We start from the raw sequence: 22,668 nt of genomic DNA on the forward strand, positions 1-22,668 counted from the left end.
ACATCATAAACTAACTTCAAAACCTCTTTTCAATGTACTGGACTTATGGCCGCGTCTCCAAAAGATATTCTAATGTATTATTGCTACAGAAGCCAGTCTTAGACAAAGTTAAATGTGGAAGGTAAAGTGGGCTGCAACTAGCTCAACGTAGTGTATTATTAGTTTCTCGGTAGAAGCAGTTTAACTGCAACTAGCTCAACGTAGTGTATTATTAGTTTCTCGGTAGAAGCAGTTTATCTAACACACTGGAATTCAGCCTCAACTTATGTTGTTAGTATCTTGCGCCAAAAACCAGACACCGACAAATTTAATGTGAAAATACATGTAACTCAGCAAACAGATTAATTTGGAAAGCCCAATATGCACATTTGGTATTTATAATACAACAGGCTGTGCTTACCTTTCTGTTTTAGGCCGCCCTCTGTTCGCCTCGCCTCACAATCTCACCACAGGCCAAATCTGCACCTCCTCAGCACACCAACGATCCGGGTCACACGGCACCAAGTTGTTGAAATCTCCCAATTCTTTTAATCTTTGGGCTGAAGGAAGGACAGTACTCTGTGTATAAATGCTCAATCAACAATCATTTATTTCCACACAATTCAACACTTATGAGCATTAGAACCATCATGATGGGGAGACATGCATGAAGAGGGTCACAGCAAATCTCAAAATGGTGACGGGTTACACAACCTCTTATAGCTTCTGACGACCCCCACCTAGTCATAAAAGCTACATCTTCACATGTTTTTCTAATTCTTAGCGAGACTGGCTCCTGACCTTGGCTCCCTGTCTTTCTGCTCTAAGGAAGGTGGGGGTATGGAATGTGATTTATCTCTTCTGCCCTAGACACCAAGTCTCCTGCTTACAACCTTATGATTCAACAATAAAGCATGTCAAGAAAACAGTGTAAGACATTCACAGCAGATCAAGGATACAGAGTGATGCACACTTATCTAATGAACTACAAAATGATTATGTTCTTTTAACCCAAAAGTATAATGAGGACTAAACTACATACACAGCACACCATCTAAACTAAAGGATAATATATGTCCTACAGCTGTTATCATAATTCAACTACTTTGATTACATATATAAGGTAACATATGATAACAGAATAATATCACACTAGATAGATTCAGACATTTCCCCCAATTCAATCAAATGTTTTTTACAGCTTTTCTGTTTCTTATCGTGGCTTTTATTGTGAAACATCAGCAGCAAGAAGTGTGTTTTTCTCTGTGAAGACAAACAAAGTGTGTTGGTGAGCTCACAATCAGTGATTGTGCTTCTCTTTTCTTTCCAAGTCCTCAGAAATGCTTACTCTCTTTGTACATCACTTATTGTCAGCAACAGAGCTCATTCTGCTTTGTGGACATAAACACATCTGTCATCACTTCCTCTTTGTTTTTCATGCAGCATTTTATCAAATTGAAAAACAAAAAGACAATAAATCGAATGTCTGTCAGAAATTTCAGCAGATTCTTCACCAGGACACTGTGATAGTTTTCATATTTCATACAAACTAAAGTGATACACAACATATGCAGTGCCATACACACATATTTACATATTTCATGTGTTTGATAACCAAGCTGGTACCAACATCCTGCACCATGTTCTTGTTCAACATTGGAAAAACACAAGACTACTTTCAAATCAGGATTGAAGCCTTTGCTGTTTATTAGATAAGCCATATGCATTATGATCCCTCAAAACAATGATATTCTGGTTATAACTGCATTTAAAACTATTGAGCCAATATTTTCAGCTTATATGGCTGAAACATTTTCAAATTATTAGCTTCCAACAATGAGTGAAACAGTAAGAGCATGTGGAGACTTTGGAAAAATCCCATTAAGAAAGAGAAATCAAACATTTGGATTCATTTTAATGAGCTCAGGCTTGATGAAAATGCAGAGGAGCTGGTTGTAAACGGAGCTTCAGGCCTGAAGATGAAGAAATTTACAAGGAATCAGTCACATCATCAATCAATAGTTTAAAACATCAACTGAATCCATGAATCTGAAAACGTGTTTCTGAGTGAAAGAGACAGACATGTACAGACTGAACTATCTGTTCAACAGTCAGTGTTTCTCTAACAGGAGGACACTCTTTACACTCAACTCAGCACAGACACACTGAGGCACCCATAAAGACTTTTAATCCAGGATAAAGAGGTTCAGTGAATGTGGTGTTGATTGTGTGGAGATGGATCAGAGTGTCAGAGGAGACTCTGTAGAAGGACAGAGTTCCAGCAGGAAAGTCCACGTACACTGCTACTCTGTTAGAGACGGAGGAGGAGGTGGTGGTGGATACGAATTTGGTATCGTGACAAACATAAATAGGACCAGCATCAGAGCAATACAACCTCCAGGAATGATCATTCTCTCCAAAATAACAGTCATTGCTGACTCCTTTCCTTCTTATGCTTCTGTAACTCACTGTTATCCAAACCTCTCCTTTCCACTCGACCTCCCAGTAACCGCGATCAGTCAGACCATTTCTACACAGCAGCTGATGAACATCAAATCTGTCTGGGTGATCAGGATACGACTGAACCTCATGCACATGTGTCACCTTCCTGTTGTTGTCAGACAGTTTGAGGTTTCTGTGTACTGTGTTTGTGTCAATTGTGGGTTGACAGGAATCTGGTGGAGAGAACAAACACAATCCAGCTGCAGTTATTGATCCATCATCTGATTGACACTTTGATGCCTCCTGACATCAGAGATGTGAATGAGTGATGTGACAGTTTGAAGATGGTTGAATGTGTGCTGCTTTGTTTTCATGAATCACATTAAAAACACACTTACACTTCCTCAGACCTGGTCTCAACCACTGGACTCCAGCAGGCTCCACCCTGAAAGGAGGAGGGGGGTCAGACCAGCACAGTCTCTTTCAGCATGCACACATGGACATTACATCGCTGTCATACACATAATGTTAGACACTGATAATGGAACAGTCCAACAGTTTCACAAATACACTTCAGTCCCAACAGGTTCTCCCTCCCAAAGCATAACATTTTATTCTAGGTGAAAAATTGTCAATATGTTAGGCTTCCGGGCACCCAACACGTCCCCATGTTAGGAGATTGGAAAAATGAGGAAACATGAGAGCTGTTTGGAATTAATCTACCGATAAGGTATTGGTAAATACCGGAATTGATGGCAGCAGCCAAGTCTCTGTGAATAGTACAATGCTGCTGTCCTGTACATACTTGTTGACTGCAGTTTGTAATCTCAGTTTGTCATTTTTGTTGGTTATGGACCTGACGTTGAAGAGGAAGATACTCGGAAACGGTGGCTTAAATGGTTGTTTCTTTAGCTTTGCTAGAGCAGCCACGCTTTTGCCTCCTTTGTTTATGTTTCCTCTTTGGCTTACCGCTGGGAAGAACCAACCATGGAGACCCTGGAGTTCTTATTATGTCCTCCGGAATGCCATGGAAGTGGTGATAGTCCTACATAATGTTCTTTGCACAGTGTAAACTCAAAAGGTCGACTGTAAGTGGACTCCACTTGATGTATAGTAATAGAAAACGCATACACCCACACATATACACATGGAAAAAGTAAAAAACAAAGCACCGAACGTGAGGAGCAGTGAGCCGCTGCGTCTGTGTGTGTGTCAGCATCTTTAAATTTTCTGTTAAGTAGACTGAACTCAGTTTTTATCAACTTGTTATTAGAACTCAGTTTAAGTAGGTTACCAGTACTTTTCATCCAAAAAGTCGATCAACCCAGTTTATTTGAGTTGTCTTAAATTAGAAAAACTAAGTAAGATGGAAATTTTGCTTCTCAGTGCGGAAGGACAAAACAATATGGTTTGAAAATTCCATGTCACTGCTTTCCTCCTCTCTGGCATAGATCAGTTCGCATGTTCATAGTGCACAGCGTTTTTTTTTCTGAAATATGATGAGCAAACCTGGAGAAGCTTCACCCTTATGAACCTTTATAACGTTACATATTCTTAAACTCCGTATTTCTTTTAAGGCTTTTTTTGTTGCTTTTGAACATCTGTAGCATCTCTTAATGTCAAATCTAGCCTTTCTTTAACAACATAAGCAAACTGCTTTTATATTTAATGAACATTTCTGTTTAATTACATGTTAAATAACAGTAATAATAATAATATCAATAGTATTTTTTTTTTTATTAAAACAATGTGTTTAGATACATGTTTGGTTGTGAAAGTGCAAAGCCATAAACTAGATTAGTGGCCTGTTAAATAGTTAAAATGTAGGTTGGCCTTAAAGTTGAAAATAAAGTAATTTAGCCTGTCCTTCTAAAGAATTCAGTTAAATCCCACAGTTGAATCATAAGAAACATTTTAAGGTTGCCTATGTTACATATAAACACTGCCATATGTTTCATCTGGTTATTGTGCTTATGGAAGTTAGCTTTTAACAAGCATGTAATGTATACATTTAAATTAGGTGGTCTTTTTTTAAAACTCATATCTCTTTAGGCCTAAACTGGCAGTGCCAATACCACACATTCAGACACAGTAATAGATGGTGTTATTTGTACTATACAGGGAGTTCGGAATTATTAGGCAAATGAGTATTTTGTCCACATCATCCTCTTTATGCATGTTGTCTTACTCCAAGCTGTATAGGCTCGAAAGCCTACTACCAATTAAGCATATTAGGTGATGTGCATCTCTGTAATGAGAAGGGGTGTGGTCTAATGACATCAACACCCTATATCAGGTGTGCATAATTATTAGGCAACGTCCTTTCCTTTGGCAAAATGGGTCAAAAGAAGGACTTGACAGGCTCAGAAAAGTCAAAAATAGTGAGATATCTTGCAGAGGGATGCAGCAGTCTCAAAATTGCAAAGCTTCTGAAGCGTGATCATCGAACAATCAAGCGTTTCATTCAAAATAGTCAACAGGGTCGCAAGAAGCGTGTGGAAAAACCAAGGCGCAAAATAACTGCCCATGAACTGAGAAAAGTCAAGCGTGCAGCTGCCAAGATGCCACTTGCCACCAGTTTGGCCATATTTCAGAGCTGCAACATCACTGGAGTGCCCAAAAGCACAAGGTGTGCAATACTCAGAGACATGGCCAAGGTAAGAAAGGCTGAAAGACGACCACCACTGAACAAGACACACAAGCTGAAACGTCAAGACTGGGCCAAGAAATATCTCAAGACTGGTTTTTCTAAGGTTTTATGGACTGATGAAATGAGAGTGAGTCTTGATGGGCCAGATGGATGGGCCCGTGGCTGGATTGGTAAAGGGCAGAGAGCTCCAGTCCGACTCAGACGCCAGCAAGGTGGAGGTGGAGTACTGGTTTGGGCTGGTATCATCAAAGATGAGCTTGTGGGGCCTTTTCGGGTTGAGGATGGAGTCAAGCTCAACTCCCAGTCCTACTGCCAGTTTCTGGAAGACACCTTCTTCAAGCAGTGGTACAGGAAGAAGTCTGCATCCTTCAAGAAAAACATGATTTTCATGCAGGACAATGCTCCATCACACGCGTCCAAGTACTCCACAGCGTGGCTGGCAAGAAAGGGTATAAAAGAAGAAAAACTAATGACATGGCCTCCTTGTTCACCTGTGGTCCATCATCAAATGTGAGATTTACAAGGAGGGAAAACAGTACACCTCTCTGAACAGTGTCTGGGAGGCTGTGGTTGCTGCTGCACGCAATGTTGATGGTGAACAGATCAAAACACTGACAGAATCCATGGATGGCAGGCTTTTGAGTGTCCTTGCAAAGAAAGGTGGCTATATTGGTCGCTGATTTGTTTTTGTTTTGTTTTTGAATGTCAGAAATGTATATTTGTGAATGTGGAGATGTTATATTGGTTTCACTGGTAAAAATAAATAATTGAAATGGGTATATATTTGTTTTTTGTTAAGTTGCCTAATAATTATGCACAGTAATAGTCACCTGCACACACAGATATCCCCCTAAAATAGCTAAAACTAAAAACAAACTACAAACGACTTCCAAAAACATTCAGCTTTGATATTAATGAGTTTTTTGGGTTCATTGAGAACATGGTTGTTGTTCAATAATAAAATTATTCTTCAAAAATACAACTTGCCTAATAATTCTGCACTCCCTGTTGGTGCTAGTCTAATTTGCTAGTATGAGGTCTACATTGACCTTGTGTGTTGTAAGTTATAACGACTGACACAGTCATTAAGGATCAAAACAGCTTCCCGTCTTCTGTTATTAGACTTGAGATATGACTGCTGTCTGCTGTTTTTGATGACTCCAGTAAATTGTACAGACATGCTGTGTAAGTGAATACAAACAACTGCAGTTTGGTATGCATTTTTTTGAAAGACCAATGTACTGCATTATTTTAAGGAAATGGACAATTACTGTGTAATACATTACTGACCACAACAGAATAATAATTTATTGTTGTTTTTCTCTTATCATCATTTTAATCCCCACGTTTTCCTCTGCTCAAATGCGTTAATTGTGGACTGAACATAAATGAGTACCCTCACATTGACTACACGCAGCCACATTTAAACCTCTCATATTTTCTTTACCAGCTCTGTTTTGTCAGATTTTTGTGTTTAAGTATCTTTCCATTTTCATGGGATTTCGTACTCTACTTTGTATGCTGTATTTTTCAAAACAAAGTTTAAAAACTAGGCAAAAGCACAGAAATTGATTATTTGTCCCAAACAGACTTGAGGCTGTAATTGCTGCCAAAGCGGTTTCAACAAATTATTGAGCCACGGCTGTAAATAATTATAGTTAAATAATTAAATATAGATAGAAGTTTGTTGTGTGTTTGTTTATGTCACATCTGCATGAAACAAACACAAATTAAAGAATTAAATTATTTAAAGAAAATGTTTTCAGCTCTTCCTCGTCTATCGGACACTATTCCCATACCTGAGAGTGTCCAGTCTCCAGCGTGGATCCTTCAGTTGAGACGAAAGGAGCTCCACTCCTGAGGGACCCGGATGATTGTAGCTCAGGTCCAGCTCTCTCAGATGGGAGGGGTTGGAGTTCAGAGCTGAAGCCAGAGAAGTACAGCCTTCCTCTGTAATTAGACAGCCTGATAGACTGCAGACAAAAGTAAACAAACAAAAAAAGAAAAAAACAATCCATCTGTGAATACTGCACGTAAGGATTGTTTTATTTGTTTTTCTTATCTCCAAATCCAGGGCCATCCATCCATTTGACTAGATAAGACTTGTTATGTAGTCAGATTATCAAGGGGTGGCTATAGCTCAGGAGGTAAAGCAGGTCATCTGCTGATTGGAAGGTTGGTGGTTCGGTCCCTGGCTCCCCCAGTCTGCATGCCCAATATCCTTCGGCAAGATACTAACCCCAATTTGCATCCATCAGAGTATGAATTTTAGTTGGAAAACAGTGCTTGGGTGAATGTGGGATGCTGTATAAAGCGCTATATAAAAGTTAGTCCATTTAACACTATTGTTTCAAGTTTAATTATCTAATTCTACTTTTTGGAAACACTAAGAACCACAATTTTAACCTGCAAAAGTAAATATGGTATTATTGTTTCTTTATGGCCTGATCATTCGGGAAATCATGAGAAAAGGATTTTTATAAACTCTGAATTTAAAAGGAAACTGCAGGTTTACGCAGCCACTCAGGGGCTCACTCAGTGAGCTAAATTTCCTGGCAGCCTACAGGTGTCTCGTTCACGAGTTCACTCTTGCTGTTCCTCTGTCCAAGGACGGTGCGGAGTGGCTGCTTGGCTCTCAGCACGGACCTTCGGGTCACATCCCTTGCTCAACCTGCTGTTGCAGGCTGTGTCCCCTGGTGTGTTGCCCGTGGTTCGCCGGTTAACGAGCCAGTCCGAACTCACTGTGTCTGAAACCTCAGCCAGCAAGTGACAGTTCTCCATCCTCCACCATCCTCTCCCTATCTAGTGTATTGCCCGCGTGTCATGGGTTTGCGCGGCCAGCCGGGGTCCCAGTCAGTGGTGAGCTACACTTCTGCTCCTGATGTCCCAGCTTCGGGCCCTGGGGATCAGCTGGAGGCCTTTGAGGACCCAGTGGCCGCTCTCAGGGCTTGCCCTCCCTCCGACTGCCCCCTGACTTTCAGCCACCTCCCGTGTCTGCAGACAGTGTGGGGCAGTTTCTCTGCTCTCGGGGTGGGCCTTTGGGTCGCATCCCGCAGGCTTTTCCCTGACGTTCCGATCAAACTATCACCGGTGTCACGTTTGCACAGCTGTTTTAACTAAGCCCGGGAAGAGTGCGGCTACATCTGCACCCTGTTCGCAGCTCAGACACAAGCATGCAACACTCATGTTGTGTGATTGTGTATGTGACAAATAAAGTTTGTTATAAGGCACAACTTGTTGTTGTGCCTTATGATCCGGTGCACCTTATTTATGAAAACAGACCCATTCAGTGACAGTGTGCCTTATAGTCCAGAAAATGGGGTAATAGAAGCTATTATGGGAGAAGTACGATCTCTTTTTCAATGCCTCTGTCTCTGTAATCTCACTGCAGCATTTTGGAGCAACTGAAAACTTCTGTGGGAGCATTTAGAAGATAATGATTACAGTCAAAGTCAAACCTCAAAGTAACAAATGCTCAAACTGTTTTTTCAGCATCACCCTGAGAAAAAAATCTTTTCAATTTTAGCAGGAATATTTTCAGAACAGTGAAGTACCTTTAGTGTTGAAGAGACAGATGAATAACTAAACATTTGACACTGAGCAGGAAAGTGGTGGTGACACAGCTGGAGAACCACAGACCATACTGCTACTGACATACTAAGAATTTAATTTGCTGGTGGTTCAAATGAAAGTGTGCTTTCAAAAGCAGATGTAAATCACAGTATAAAATAAGTCAATATGTAAAAGTTTGCAATTATTGCACTGAAAGGTTTAAGCAACACAAAACACCACATTGTGTTGTAACAGGAAGTAATACATTAACACAATGAAAGCAAAGATTACAGCACATATGTTATTAAATCTTGCTATTAAAAATTGCTTTGCGGCCCCAATTTATCTGAGGCAAAAAACATATAGATTCTCAAGGTGGGACACAAAGGTTGAAAGGAGTAACCAATTGATACGCATAGATTCCTATATAAAGACACAGAGGTCATCGGTTATGGTTAATGGCTATTTATCGGAAATTGATAAACCGGACTAAATTCTGCAAAAGACAAAAGAGCACTTTATCTGTTTCAACTTCATTGCCACAGGATCAGATATAGAAAATGTTTCCTTTATTATATTTAGTGCCTTGTTTTGTGTAATTTTTTACCTTTCAGAGCAATTTGTTTGTGTTATTGAATGTTTTTTTTATTTATTTTATCCATTTTTACAATTGATAGGTGCTGTTGATTTCTTTTTTCACTGCCCTAAGGTTTTGTCAATACACAGGTTATGCTTTTATTTCTTGTGTTAAAAACATCAAGTTTACAGTAATGAAATGTTCTGTTATACAAGCATATACACAGGTTCATAGTCAATGATTTTTAAAAATGTGAAGATTAATAAATAAAATTTGTAAATGAGAGGCTAAGAGTCTTGGTCGTTGTGTCGTTGGGCAAGACACTTCACCTGTTGCCTACTGGTGGTGGTCAGAGGGCCAGGTGGCACCAGTGTCCGGTGTGGCACAGGGCGGCTGTGGCTACAATGTAGCTTGCCATCACCAGTGTGTGAATGTGTGTGTGAATGGGTGGATGACTGAATGTGTAAAGCTCTTTGGGGGCCTTAGGGACTGAGTAAAGCACTATACAAATACAGGCCATTTACCATTTACCAATTAATATAAATATGAATAATAGGTCAATTTGGAATTTAACAATGTTTTTCCTTGATCAATAATATAATCCAGATTATAAACATAAATTAATGAAAAAAGCTTTAATTCTTACCTGAGAGTTTTCAGTGAACAGCTTGGACTCTTCAATCCAGCAGATAGAAGCTTTACTCCTGAGTCACACAGGTCATTGTTACTCAGGTCTAGTTCTCCCAAACTAGAGGACTGGGAGCTGAGAACTGAGCACAGAGCTTCACAGCTTCTGTCTGTGAGGTTACAGCCAGACAGTCTGAAATTATATTTGTGATCAAATTAAATAACTTATTTTCAACTTGGAAAAAAGAAAGAAAACAGAACTTGCTTCAAAATATCACAGTTACACCACTGTATCTGTTAAGCAAGTGGAGATCTAGTACTTTTAGTGATTACAGATCAATACCCACTGACACAGGCATCTATACTTTCCTAATTAGAGTAGGAGTGATTGCTGTTGCTAGATACAGTTCGAAATAATCCTTAATTATCACATACTTAACCTTGATGAACACACCATTCATCCTCTGTTAAAAAACAAGTTGCCTTAGCTCTTTCCAGGAATTTTTTTTATAATTTTCTTTTTATTCATATTAGTTTTTGAAGAGTTAAAGAAAAACTCTGGTTCCATTTTGATAAAGATTAAATACACAAATGTTTTAGAAATGCTAAGACTTTCTGTTGCTATAAACCGTACTTGCATAAACATTTCAACGTGTATATAGATGCATACATACAGAGCTTTGTTGGAGACTTTGACCACTGGCAGCAGCCTCAGAAGAGCCTCCTCTGAAACGTATTTCTTCAGGTCAAACACATCCAGATCTTTTTCTGATGACAGTAAGATGAAGACCAGAGCTGACCACTGAGCAGGAGAAAGTTTATTTTGGGAAAGTCTTCCTGATTTGAGCGACTGTTGGATCTCTTCAACTAGAGAACAATCATTCAGTTCATTCAAACAGTGGAACAGATTGATGCTTTTCTCGGCAGACAGATTCTCACTGAGCTTCTTCTTGATGTACTGAACTGTTTCCTGTTTGTTACTTCGTGTCTCTGTCAGAAGGCCTCGTAGGAGAGTCTGATTGGTCTGCAATGAAAGACCCAGGAGGAAGCGGAGGAACAAGTCCAGGTGTCCATTTGGACTCTGTAAGGCCTTGTCCACAGCACTCTGGTAGAAGTGTCTCCCTGCAGATTCTTCTCTTCTTTCAGACATCTGGGATGTAATTACTTGTTCTACCAGCAGATTGACTCCAGAGTTGATGAAGGTCAGATGGACATGAAGAGCAGCCAGAAACTCCTGAACACTCAGATGGATAAAGCAGAACACCTTGTCCTGGTAAAGTCCTCTCTCCTCTTTAAAGATTTGTGTGAACACTCCTGAGTACACCGAGGCTGCTCTGATATCGATGCCACACTCTATCAGGTCTGATTCATAGAAAATCAGGTTTCCTTTCTGCAAGTGATCAAAAGCCAGTTTTCCCAGAGACACAATCATCTTCTTGCTCTCTGGACTCCAGTGTGGATCTGTCTCAGCTCCTCCATCATACTTGACCTTCTTCACTTTGGCCTGAACCACCAGGAAGTGGATGTACATCTCAGTCAGGGTCTTGGGCAGCTGTCCTCCCTCTCTGGTTTTCAGCACATCCTCCACAACTGTAGCAGTGATCCAGCAGAAGACTGGGATGTGGCACATGATGTGAAGGCTTCGTGAGGTCTTAATGTGGGAGATGATGGTGCTGATCTGCTTCTTATCTGTGAATCTCTTCCTGAAGTACTCCACCTTCTGTGGGTCAGTGAACCCTCTGACCTCTGTTACCCTGCCAAGACATTCAGGAGGGATCTGATTGGCTGCTGCAGGGCGGGGGGTTATCCAGAGACGAGCAGAGGGAAGCAGTTTCCCCCTGATGAGGTTTATCAGCAGCACATCCACTGAGGAGGACTTTCTAGGGTCAGTTAGGATTGTAGTTTTGTGGAAGTCCAGAGGAAGTCGACACTCATCCAGACCATCAAAGATGAACACAACCTGGAAGTCTTCAAAGCTGCAGATTCCTGCTTCTTTGGTTTCAGTAAAGAAGTGATGAACAAGTTCCACCAAGCTGAACTTTTCCTCTTTCAGCACATTCAGCTCTCTGAAAGTGAATGGAAATATGAACTCGATGTGCTGGTTGGCTTTGTCTTCAGCCCAGTCGAGGGTGTATTTCTGTGTTAAGACAGTTTTCCCTATGCCAGCCACTCCCTTTGTCAGCACTGTTCTGATTGGTTTATGTCTTTCACGTGAGTCTTTAAAGATGTCTTCTTGTCTGATTATTGCTTCTAGAGTGTCTGGTTTCCTGGATGTTGTTTCAATCTGTCTGACCTCATGTTCATCGCTGACATCTACAGTCCGTCCCTCTGTGATGTAGAGCTCTGTGTAGATCTGATTCAGAAGGGTTTGGTCTCCTGCTTTAGCGATCCCCTCAAACACACATTGGAACTTCTTCTTCATGTTAGATTTAAATTCATGTTGATGCCGCTGGAAGTTCCGAGTGCAGGTTCCTGAGTGACACACACACACACAAAATCAATGATTCATCACATATGTTGAATGTATTTTTTTCTATTACTTGAAATATTGTTGAATGTTTTAGCATGTTTTTTTAGAATGTTTTTTTATTTAGAGAAAAATTCTCACCTCTCAGCAAACACTCAGCGAACTTAATCTGCTTCATTCTCTTCAGGAAGTCCACTGTAATCATCACAAAAGCTTCTCTTCTGCTCGTACTGTGTTCTTCATCCACACTCTGTAATACAGCCTCATCCTCACATTGACTCTTAAAACATTCTAGGTCATCTGGACTCAGACCTGTCTTGATGTTCTTCAGCTCGTTCCTCACAAAAGAGATTATTTGGTCCTCCAACGTCTGGAACAAAATATTTTATGAAATACCCCAAAACTGTTTCTAGGAATCAGTTTAATTAGGCTCAACATACACAAAACCTCAATGAAATTCAAACCCTTGTTCTCTAAAAGAAGTGGGGCAAGGCAAAATCCACAGTTTCTGAGAATATTTTCCATATATCTATCCCTTTATATTGCTCTTAAATCTTAATGTTGTCACAAAGTTATGTCTCATGTTGTTCTTAAGAACACGTCTCTCTACATCTGCAGCTAATTCTGGATATTATGGAGCCTTTATCCAATCTGGTGAAGCCAGAAATTTTCCACCTCAGTGTTACTGCGCCGTGCAGTGTAATACCTTTATGCCCTTTTCAGTAGTATAATTTTTATGATCCCACAGCATGTGGCAGATAATCCATATAGTACATTGTATGACCATACATTGTTATTCGGAGATGAGGAGATGTTTCTCTTGATAGAGCACTAAACTTTGAAATACTTATCAGTATTATTACTTGGTCATCATATTTCCAGCTACATAAAATTAGTTATCATTCCCCACAGATAACAGTACTGCTATTCTTGTACAAGCTCTGGTTATATTCCATATGGATTATTATAATTTTATCCTGTCTAGATTACCACACAAATATCTCCATAGACTTCAGCTGGTGCAAAGTTCAGCTGCTTGTGTCATTAATCGAACCCATTACTACTGCTCTTCAACCACTTCACTGGTTTCCTGTGAAATATCACATTGATTTTAGATTCTGCTTCTTACTTCAAAATATCTCCATAAAGTCACACCTCCATATCTGATCTTCAGCACATCTCCACTCCTTCCCGTACTCTGACGTCATCCTCCTCTGCTACTGTTATTTTCCCATCTGCTCAAATTACCCTCCAGTACTTTCAGCTGAGTGTGCACTGGAACTTTCTTTCACACCACTTTCACAACATTACACACATATTTTTAAACTTTCCTTTTCTGATTCATTTTATGCAGTATTCACTACAATACTACCCAATACTATGTAGTATTATGTAGTATGTTCTCTTTCAAGTGGTATTAGCCATACTGTGATTTTATTATTTAACTGCTTCTAAGGTATACTCAATTCTTGAAAGGCGCTTCTAAATAAAATGTTATTTTATTCCATTTATTTATTTTTTTGGCCTGCCCAGCTGCCAAAGTGTACCGTTTGTTACTCCCTTCTTTTCTCCTTCCCCTCCCCCCCTCTAACAATACTACTGACCGGCATCCCTCACCCTTCCCCCGGCGAATACTTCCGTCTCTTCTTTCCATGTTTTGTGCTGAGTGTCATAGGGAAGGCAACAAATGCTGACAATAACATGTTCTTGATTCAAATGAAACAAACTCATCTCGACCTATCGTGAAGTGCACCAGAGAGACCGCCAAGACATGCAAGTCCTCATGAAACAGGAAAATAGTAAGTAATATTTGTAGATCGTACACATAATATGGGAAATCCATGCTGCTGAAGTAATGAACGAAGCCAACTGGTAACCTCATGAGCTGTCCTGGTCCACGCTGTGATAGTTACATGCAGGAGACGATTTAGTTAGAGCTTTGAACACAGAATGACCGCAAACCAAAACTATAATATTAAGAGATAAATCTGTCCCACTTGATATGACGTTATTAGATTAATATGCAAAAAAAGTACGACTATTTCTTTGTTATGCTCGTTAAAAGAATTTGATGCATAATACAATTGTCTAACAGTTTATTTTGTTAGATGATAATTATCGACGTAGAAACTCTCTAACAGGTCTTTATAGAGAGTGATGAGGAAGACGACTAATTTCCACCACTGATCCTCATTACGCGAGTGTTATTTTATGTTATGTCTCGTAATTTTGATCATCTAGGAACAGTACCGCCACATTTTAACCGGAGAATGGAAATGTTCAGGAGCAGCAGGGAAATGGTTATGGAAAGCCAACTGATCCATTAAAAATCAGTGCCGTTGCCAGAGAGAAATGCCCAGTTATTTCCACTCGAAGTCAGCCTATTTGGTGCGTTATCTCAGATCAAGAATGATGAAATTCTTACAACATATTTTATATCCCAAGTATAATATGTCCTGTGAAAACGAAACTTACAGTTTTTCTCAGTCGCTTTGGTGCGTTTCTCAGATCAGAATTGAAATTCTCATAACTATTAGTTCAACCTCCACAACACTCAGTCATTTGTGCACATCATAGTAGCAATTTCTCCTCTCTCTGAACAAACTGCAAATGATTTTGGACATGAATCAGTTGCTTCCATACATTTCCCTGCTGCTTTCTGACATTTCCATTTGCTTATGTCATGTCAGTCAAAAGTAATCATACCTATGGATGCTGAATAGTCGTTCCCAATAAAACTAATAGTCATACATCCATTGCTTAAGTCATCACACACAAAATTGTTGAACTAGTTATCACATGCCAAATATTGGCCATCTGTCAAGCAAATCCTATACCTTTCTGTATCATTTTTCCTGGAAATGTCTCCGAAATTGAACAATTGATCTCAGGTGAATTACAGCTGTCACTCATGAGGAGGCGTGTACCATTTCTACACTTCTGTGACACAAAATGGAAGGTCAGCACCGTGGAAGAGGGGTGAGGATGCGGGGAGGAAGGGGAAGGGGAAGAGGGAGAAGAGGCAGATATAGGCGGATTCCTAATGAAATAAGGGCTACAATTGTGGACCATGTTGTCAATCACGGCCTCACCATGGAGGAGGCTGGTCGAAGGGTGCAACCCAATATTGGAAGAACTACTGTCAGTTCAATCATTCAAACATTCCGTAGGGAAAACAGGTATGCAAACAGTAATACACTGTACTGTACTGTGCCATCTCAGACAACGGCGTCCTCACCCATGTCCCCCTTCTTGGTCCATACAATACCCAACATCTCCTGACATTTTTAGACACTCTTTACAGGGACCTAGTCCCTGAGAATGAGAGAGGTGGAGGCCAACTCAGCAAGTATGTTGTTGTCTGGGATAATGTCCGTTTTCACCACTCCCATCAGGTCAGAGAGTGGTTTGCAGCACATGACAGAATTCTGGTTGAATATCTCCCTCCATATTCCCCATTCCTTAATCCAATAGAGGAGTTTTTCTCTGCCTGGAGGTGGAAAGTTTATGACCGGCATCCACATGAGCAAATGGCCCTGCTAGCAGCCATGGATGCAGCATGTGACGACATCACAGCAGGGTCCTGCAGAGGATGGATTCGCCACTCCAGGAGATACTTTCCTCGCTGCATTGCGAGGGATAACATCTGTTGTGATGTAGATGAAAATATGTGGCCAGACAGACAGGAACGTCTGGATGTGCCAGAATGATTTACTGTACTGTTACATGTGCTGTTTATTGTTCACATTAGTGCACAGCTCTACCAAATGGGTGATTTTATGTTTACATGTATTCTACAGTGAACAAGTGACTGTAGCATATTTTTCTTTTGCACAATTCTGTAGGATTACAAACACTTCTACACAATGGAAATGTGAAACGTACGTATTCAGTGTCTCAGTTACTCCCAAGACTCCCATAACATCTACAGTGACTTTACTGCACATTTCAGATGGCTGTACAGGTAGGCCATAGTGCTGTCGTCAGCATTTTCAGGTGTCACCAATTGTTTTTGCAATGGGAAACACTGAAATTATAAACTGTCATAGTGGAAACATGACAATGCCATTTGACTATCTTGTTCATAAAGATGGTGTCAAGACTTTTCATTTTGATGGCACTGACAGTTTCATTGACATGGATACTTGCTTTTGAGGTATGGATAATCAATTCTGTGCATGTGACGTGCTTTTGCAGGCTATCCACTAGGTTTTGCAGTTTGCACTAATTGTTTTGGGAAATGCACTAACTGCTGTGCAAATGTTAATGGTGTTCTGAGAAACGCACCAAAGCGACTGAGAAAAACTGTAAACAGAGCTGGCTGCTCTTTTCGCTATTTTCACTAATTCATCCAGCTGAATGGTGATCATTTCGTGTCGGATGGGCCATAATGTTTGTTTGGGGGTTGTTGTTTTTTTTGCCTCTGGTCAGTTACAGATATTTCAAAATATTAACAAGTCAACTGCTTGCTTTTATTTATATATGTAAATCTTTATCTCTTATATCCATAGATAGATAGATAGATAGATAGATAGATAGATAGATAGATAGAGTAAGATAGATAGATAGATAGATAGATAGATAGACAGATAGATAGATAGATAGATAGATAGATAGATAGATAGATAGATAGATAGATAGATAGATAGATAGATAGAGACCAAATAAGGCAGTTACTTTCTGCTTTAGTTTATGTTTGAATTAAATGTTTTTTCACTTTGTGTTTGCTGAAGTTGAATGAATTGAATGCCCTCTTCTTTAGACTTGTCAGACCCACAGCTGGGTTCAGGTCCAGGTTGGTTCCTGTGAATAAAGATGGAGCAGTGATGTGAGTGCTGAGTTGTGACATGAAGAAGAGTCATGGACAGTTAGAGATGGTCATCTCACCTCTGAGCTTTGGTCTGGCTCTCATATTCCCCACACAGAGTGGAGTTAGAGGGAGGGACTCCCTCCTCTCTGTCCTCACACCGATCCATGCTGCTGAATTCACATCCACATCAGCTCACACACACTTTCTACCTTCACCTGCAGAGGAAACACAAATCATTCATGTGCACATCAACAGAAATCCTCCTTTCGATCAGCTGCTGCGGTAAAAATAGGTCAAAATAAACTTTACCGTACTCCACCATATACAGTAACGTATACAGAGAGACGAGACGACGAGGCTCCAATTACAGCAGTGCAAGTAAACAATAAATATAAGAAGAGTAAGAAAATAAATATATACTAGGAGTGAAGGGATCAATAACAATTTGTAATTTACAGTTTGATGATTTAAAGTCTCTCACACACAACCTGTCGACAGGAAAGGGTGCTGGCTGCTTCCAAATAGAGCACATTTCATTCATCCAAGCCCATTATGTATTCATGATTTGAATCCTGGGTTGTGCGAAATCCCAGACATAAACCCTAGACAAAGCAAATCTGTGAACTAAGGTGTAGGTCTATTAGGTTATGTTGTGGTGATCCTCAGGTTGGGGGATTTGTGTTCATACTGGAGTGCAAAATTAAAACCAATGTTCAAAGCCATCAGGTGCTCGGTTTAGAGAAAAGAGGAGGAGGAGAAATGAGCAAAAGAAACCGGGAAGCTGATGTGTCACAGGAAGATGGCCACAGGCAGGAATGATTTCCTGTGTCGTTCAGTGGTGCTCTTTGGTAATCTGTCTCTCACTGAGTGTGCTCCTGTGAGTAGCCAGTATGTCATGGAGTGGGTGGGAGGTATTATCCATGATTGTCCTTATCTTGGACAACATCTGCCACTCAGACACCACCCTAACAGAGTCCAGGGGTGTTCGCCCAGGGCACCAAACAGGATAGGACCGCCACTGCCTGTACCAACACAGAGCAGCAACCTGAACACTACTCAAATTCAAATTCAAATTTTATTTGTCACACACACACAACCATACACAGTATGACATGGGGGTGAAATGCTTGTAGCTGTACAATGCCCGACCATTAAATGACAGAAAAAAGTTTTACAGTATTAGTCATACAATTTACAGGTTACTACAAAATTTACAAATTAACTTAGAAATGGAGAGAGATCTTTTTAAGATGACTGCGTATATTAGACAGACTTGGCTTTTTTGTTGTAATTTTATTTTGTTTGTCTGGAACAGGTCTCTCTTGCAAATGAGACATTGGGTCTCAATGAGACTATGTGTATAAATAAAGGTTAAAAAATAGACTTCAGGCATCAGTTTGTACAGACACAGTAAAAAACCTGTTAGCAGAGGTTTCATTCATATGATTTTGGGATTTTGTAAATGTGACACAGCTCAACTCCATGGCAGCTCCAACTGGTCATTTACATGTGTCTGCTAATGACAAGAAAATTTAAAATAGAGAAGTACATAGCAGTTAAAACTGGTGCCATGATGGTTCGATTCCTGGCTACTCAAGGTCAAGCCAAGTATCCTTCAATATATAATGCCAATAATACATACAGAGAAAAACCCAACAATCATATGACCCCCTATGAGCAAGCACTTTGGCGACAGTGGGAAGGAAAAACTCCCTTTTAACAGGAAGAAACCTCCGGCAGAACCAGGCTCAGGGAGGGGCGGGGCCATCTGCTGCGACCGGTTGGGGTGAGAGAAGGAAGACAGGATAAAAGACATGCTGTGGAAGAGAGACAGAGGTTAATAACAGATATGATTCAATGCAGAGAGGTCTTTAACACATAGTGAGTGAGAAAGGTGACTGGAAAGGAAAAACTCAATGCATCATGGGAATCCCCCAGGCAGCCTACATCTATTGCAGCATAACTAAGGGAGGATTCAGGGTCACCTGGTCCAGCCCTAACTATATGCTTTAGCAAAAAGGAAAGTTTTAAGCCTAATCTTGAAAGTAGAGATAGTGTCTGTCTCCGAAGTCTCTAATAGGCTGATAGACTACAAGGTTTCAAGAAGAGGGGCCTGATATAAACTTGTATGTAGGCTAGATTTTAATCATACTTGCTAGGATTCATAAACAGAGAATATGCTCTCTCTTTCTAGTCCCTGTCAGGACTCTTGCTGCAGCATTTTGGATTAGCTGAAGGCTTTTCAGGAGTTTTTTGGACATCCTGATAATAATGAATTACAGTAGTCCAGCCTGGAAGTAATAAATGCATGAACTAGTTTTTCAGCGTCACTCTGAGACAGGATATTTCTAATTTTAGAGATGTTGCGCAAATGGAAGAAGCAGTCTTACATATTTGTTTAATATGTGCGTTGAAGGACATGTCCTGGTCAAAAATGACTCCAAGGTTCCTCACAGCGTTACTGGAGGCCAAGGTAATGCCATCCAGAGTAAGAATCTGGTTAGATACCATATTTCTAAGATTTTCAGGGCCGAGTACAATAACCTCAGTTTTATCTGAATTAAGAAGCAGAAAGTTAGCGGCCATCCAGGTCTTTATGTCTTTAAGACATTCCTGCAGTTTAACTAATTGGTGTGTGTTATCTGGCTTCATGGACAGATAGAGCTGGGTGTCATCTGCATAGCAGTGAAAATGTATGCTATGTCTTCTAATGATGCTGCCTAAGGGAAGCATGTATAATGTAAACAGAATTGGTCCTAGCACTGAACCCTGTGGAACTCCATAATTAACCTCAGTGTGTGAAGAGGACTCTCCATTTACATGCACAAACTGGAGTCTATTAGATAGATATGATACAAACCACTGCAGTGCAGTACCTGTAATACCTACAGCATGTTCTAATCGCTCTAATAGGATATTATGGTCGACAGTATCGAATGCTGCACTGAGGTCTAGCAGGACAAGCACAGAGATGAGTCCACTGTCAGAGGCCATAAGAAGATCATTTGTAACCTTCACTAAAGCTGTTTCTGTGCTGTGATGAGCTCTGAAACCTGACTGAAACTCTTCAAATAAACCATTCCTCTGCAGATGATCTGTGTTAAGAAATAAATATATATTCTTAATGCTTATTTGCTGATTAGATTGTTTTATAAGTGGCCCAGACTTGGGTGTAAAACTAGGTCGCAGGCTGACAGGAAACTGCATGCTTTTGCAAATATGAGCTGCAGCAGAAAGTGAAACTAAGTAGAGTGTTTGATCGAACTTAAAGTGTGCGTGACGTGTAGAGGAAGTATATAATATCAGACTGCCGCTGCTGCTCAGACTTGGCTGCTCTCTGTGTGCTCAGGTCTCCATATCCGGAATATGTAAAATATAAAGATCTTTTTTGAGCTTTGACCACTTTGAAGTCCGAGTCTTTCTTGGTGTTAAGAATCAAAGAACGATTTAATATCTGTTAGCTGTTTGACAACTACTCTTTCAAGGATTGTTTGAGTATAAGGAAGTTGGAGTTTTTGAGTAAAGGTTTAACTACAGCCAGCTTGAAGGCCTGTGGTACATAGCGATCTATTAGAGATAGGTTGATCATATTTAAGATCGAAGAATTAATTAATGGCAGGACTTCTTTGAGCAGTTTTGTAGGAATGGGGTCTAAAAGACACGTTGATGGTTTGGAGGAAGTAATTATTGAAGTTAACTCAGAAAGATCAATTGGAGAAAAAGAGTCTAACTTAACATCAATGGTACTAAGAGTAGCTGTAGATAATATTACATCTGTGGGATGATTACTGGTAATTTTTTCTCTAATGATAAAAATTTTATTTGTGAAGAAGTTCATGAAGTCATTACTAGTTAACGTTAAAGGGATGGTTGGCTCAAAAGAGCTCTGACTTTTTGTCAGCCTGGCTACAGTAGCTGAAGAGAAACCTGGGGTTGTTCTTATTTTCTTCAATCAGTGATGAATAGTAAGATGTTCTGGCTTTGCGGAGGGCTTTCTTATAAAGCAGCAAACTATTTCTCCAGGCTAAATGATGATCCTCTAAATTTGTGACACGCCATTTCCTCTCCAGCTTACGAGTCATCTGCTTTAGGCTACGTGTTTGAGAATTATACCACGGAGTCAAGTACTTCTGATTTGAGGCCTTAGTTTTCACAGGAGCTACAGTATCCAGAGTCGTACGTAGTGAGGAGTAAAATTATTAAGCACTAGAATTCCTTTCAAGTAAAGCTCATCGCTCTGCACTACATTTAAAACAACAACGGCTGCGCACGCCGGAGTGCCCAGAAGAAAATGCTTCATCATCAAGGGCATGCCGTGAGGACACTTCAGGAGGTGAACACAGGAGGCATAGGACAGATCAATCCCTGCCGGGATCCTGAAGCTCCTGACCACTAGCACCGGTTACGGAGATCTTCACACTTCCTGGCAAGCTGTGGTTCACGATGCTTAAAAGTCATTATTGTCCCTGTTCCAAAGAAACAACAGCCCGCTTGCCACAATGACTACCGTCCAGTAGCACTGACTTCAATTGTGATGAAGTGTTTTGAAAGACTGATGAGAGATCACATCACTTCTTCACTTCCTGCCACCATCGACTCACTTCAGTTTGCTTACCGGACTAATCGTTCCACAGACGATGCCATATCTCACCTGCTCCACACATCCCTGAGTCACCTGGACACTGGCAGAGGGAATTATGTTAGGATGCTGTTCGTGGACTACAGTTCAGCATTCAACACAATAATTCCCTCTAAGCTTTTCACCAAGTTGACGGATCTAGGACTCAGCTCATCACTGTGTCAGTGGATCCTCAACTTCCTCACAGACAGACCCCAATCAGTGAGGGTGGGAAAACAAGTCTCCCCCTCCATCTCACTCAGCACTGGAGTGCCTCAGGGCTGTGTTTTAAGCCCCCTGCTGTACTCACTGTACACTTATGACTGTGTAGCCACATCACGACACCACCTCCATTGTCAAGTTTGCTGACGACACTGTGTTGTGGGCCTGATCTCCGACAACATCGAGACGGCCTACCTGGAGGAGATTAGGAACCTGGAGACCTGGTGCCAGGAGAATAACCTCCTCCTAAACATCAGCAAGACTAAGGAGCTGATCGTGGACTTCACTACAAAGCAGGCGAGGAATTACAAACCCCTCATCATCAGTGGCACGCCAGTGGAGAGAGTGGACAGTTTCCGATACCTGGGTGTCCACATCACTCAGGACCTGTCATGGTCCTGTCACATCAACACCCTGGTTAAGAAAGCCCGTCAGCGTCTCTTCTTCCTCAGAAGACTTAGAGACTTCCATCTGCCACTGAAGGTGCTCAAGAACTTCTACTCCTGCACCATCGAGAGCGTCCTGACGGCAAACATCTGCACCTGGTTTGGGAACAGCACCAAGCAGGACAGACGAGATCTGCAAAGAGTGGTGCGCTCAGCCGAACGCATCATTCAATCAGAGACTCTCACACACATCACATCACCACACGCACCACCACACATTTCCTATAATTTATAATCTTTATAATCTCTTTCTGCTATTTGCACATTTTTTACTGTAA

General features: G+C 40.7%; 1 protein-coding gene and 1 long non-coding RNA gene across 2 annotated transcripts in view; both read right to left on the reverse strand.

Moving 5' to 3' along the window:
- Window positions 1-243: 243 nt before the first annotated feature.
- Window positions 244-13,805, reverse strand: LOC102293482 (protein NLRC3). Its single transcript, XM_005951584.3, has 6 exons — window positions 12,436-13,805; window positions 10,502-12,299; window positions 9,847-10,020; window positions 6,871-7,044; window positions 2,820-2,866; window positions 244-2,654 (listed from the first exon to the last, which is right to left on the reverse strand). The coding sequence occupies exons 1-6, from the start codon at window positions 12,497-12,499 to the stop codon at window positions 2,131-2,133; spliced, it is 2,781 nt and encodes a 926-aa protein (XP_005951646.2). The 5' UTR covers window positions 12,500-13,805; the 3' UTR covers window positions 244-2,130.
- A 3,057-nt stretch (window positions 13,806-16,862) lies between these two features.
- Window positions 16,863-22,668, reverse strand: part of LOC121813021 — a 17,361-nt gene continuing 11,555 nt past the window's right edge. Inside the window, exons 2-3 of the long non-coding RNA XR_006053468.1 lie at window positions 17,182-17,319; window positions 16,863-17,097 (exon numbers count right to left, since the gene is read on the reverse strand). This is a non-coding gene — a long non-coding RNA (uncharacterized LOC121813021). The remainder of the gene's footprint in view (window positions 17,098-17,181; window positions 17,320-22,668) is intronic.

The sequence above is a fragment of the Haplochromis burtoni genome, unplaced genomic scaffold (assembly GCF_018398535.1).
Source record: "Haplochromis burtoni strain Fernald_Lab_line unplaced genomic scaffold, NCSU_Asbu1 Contig_1051, whole genome shotgun sequence".
NCBI lineage: Eukaryota > Metazoa > Chordata > Actinopteri > Cichliformes > Cichlidae > Haplochromis > Haplochromis burtoni.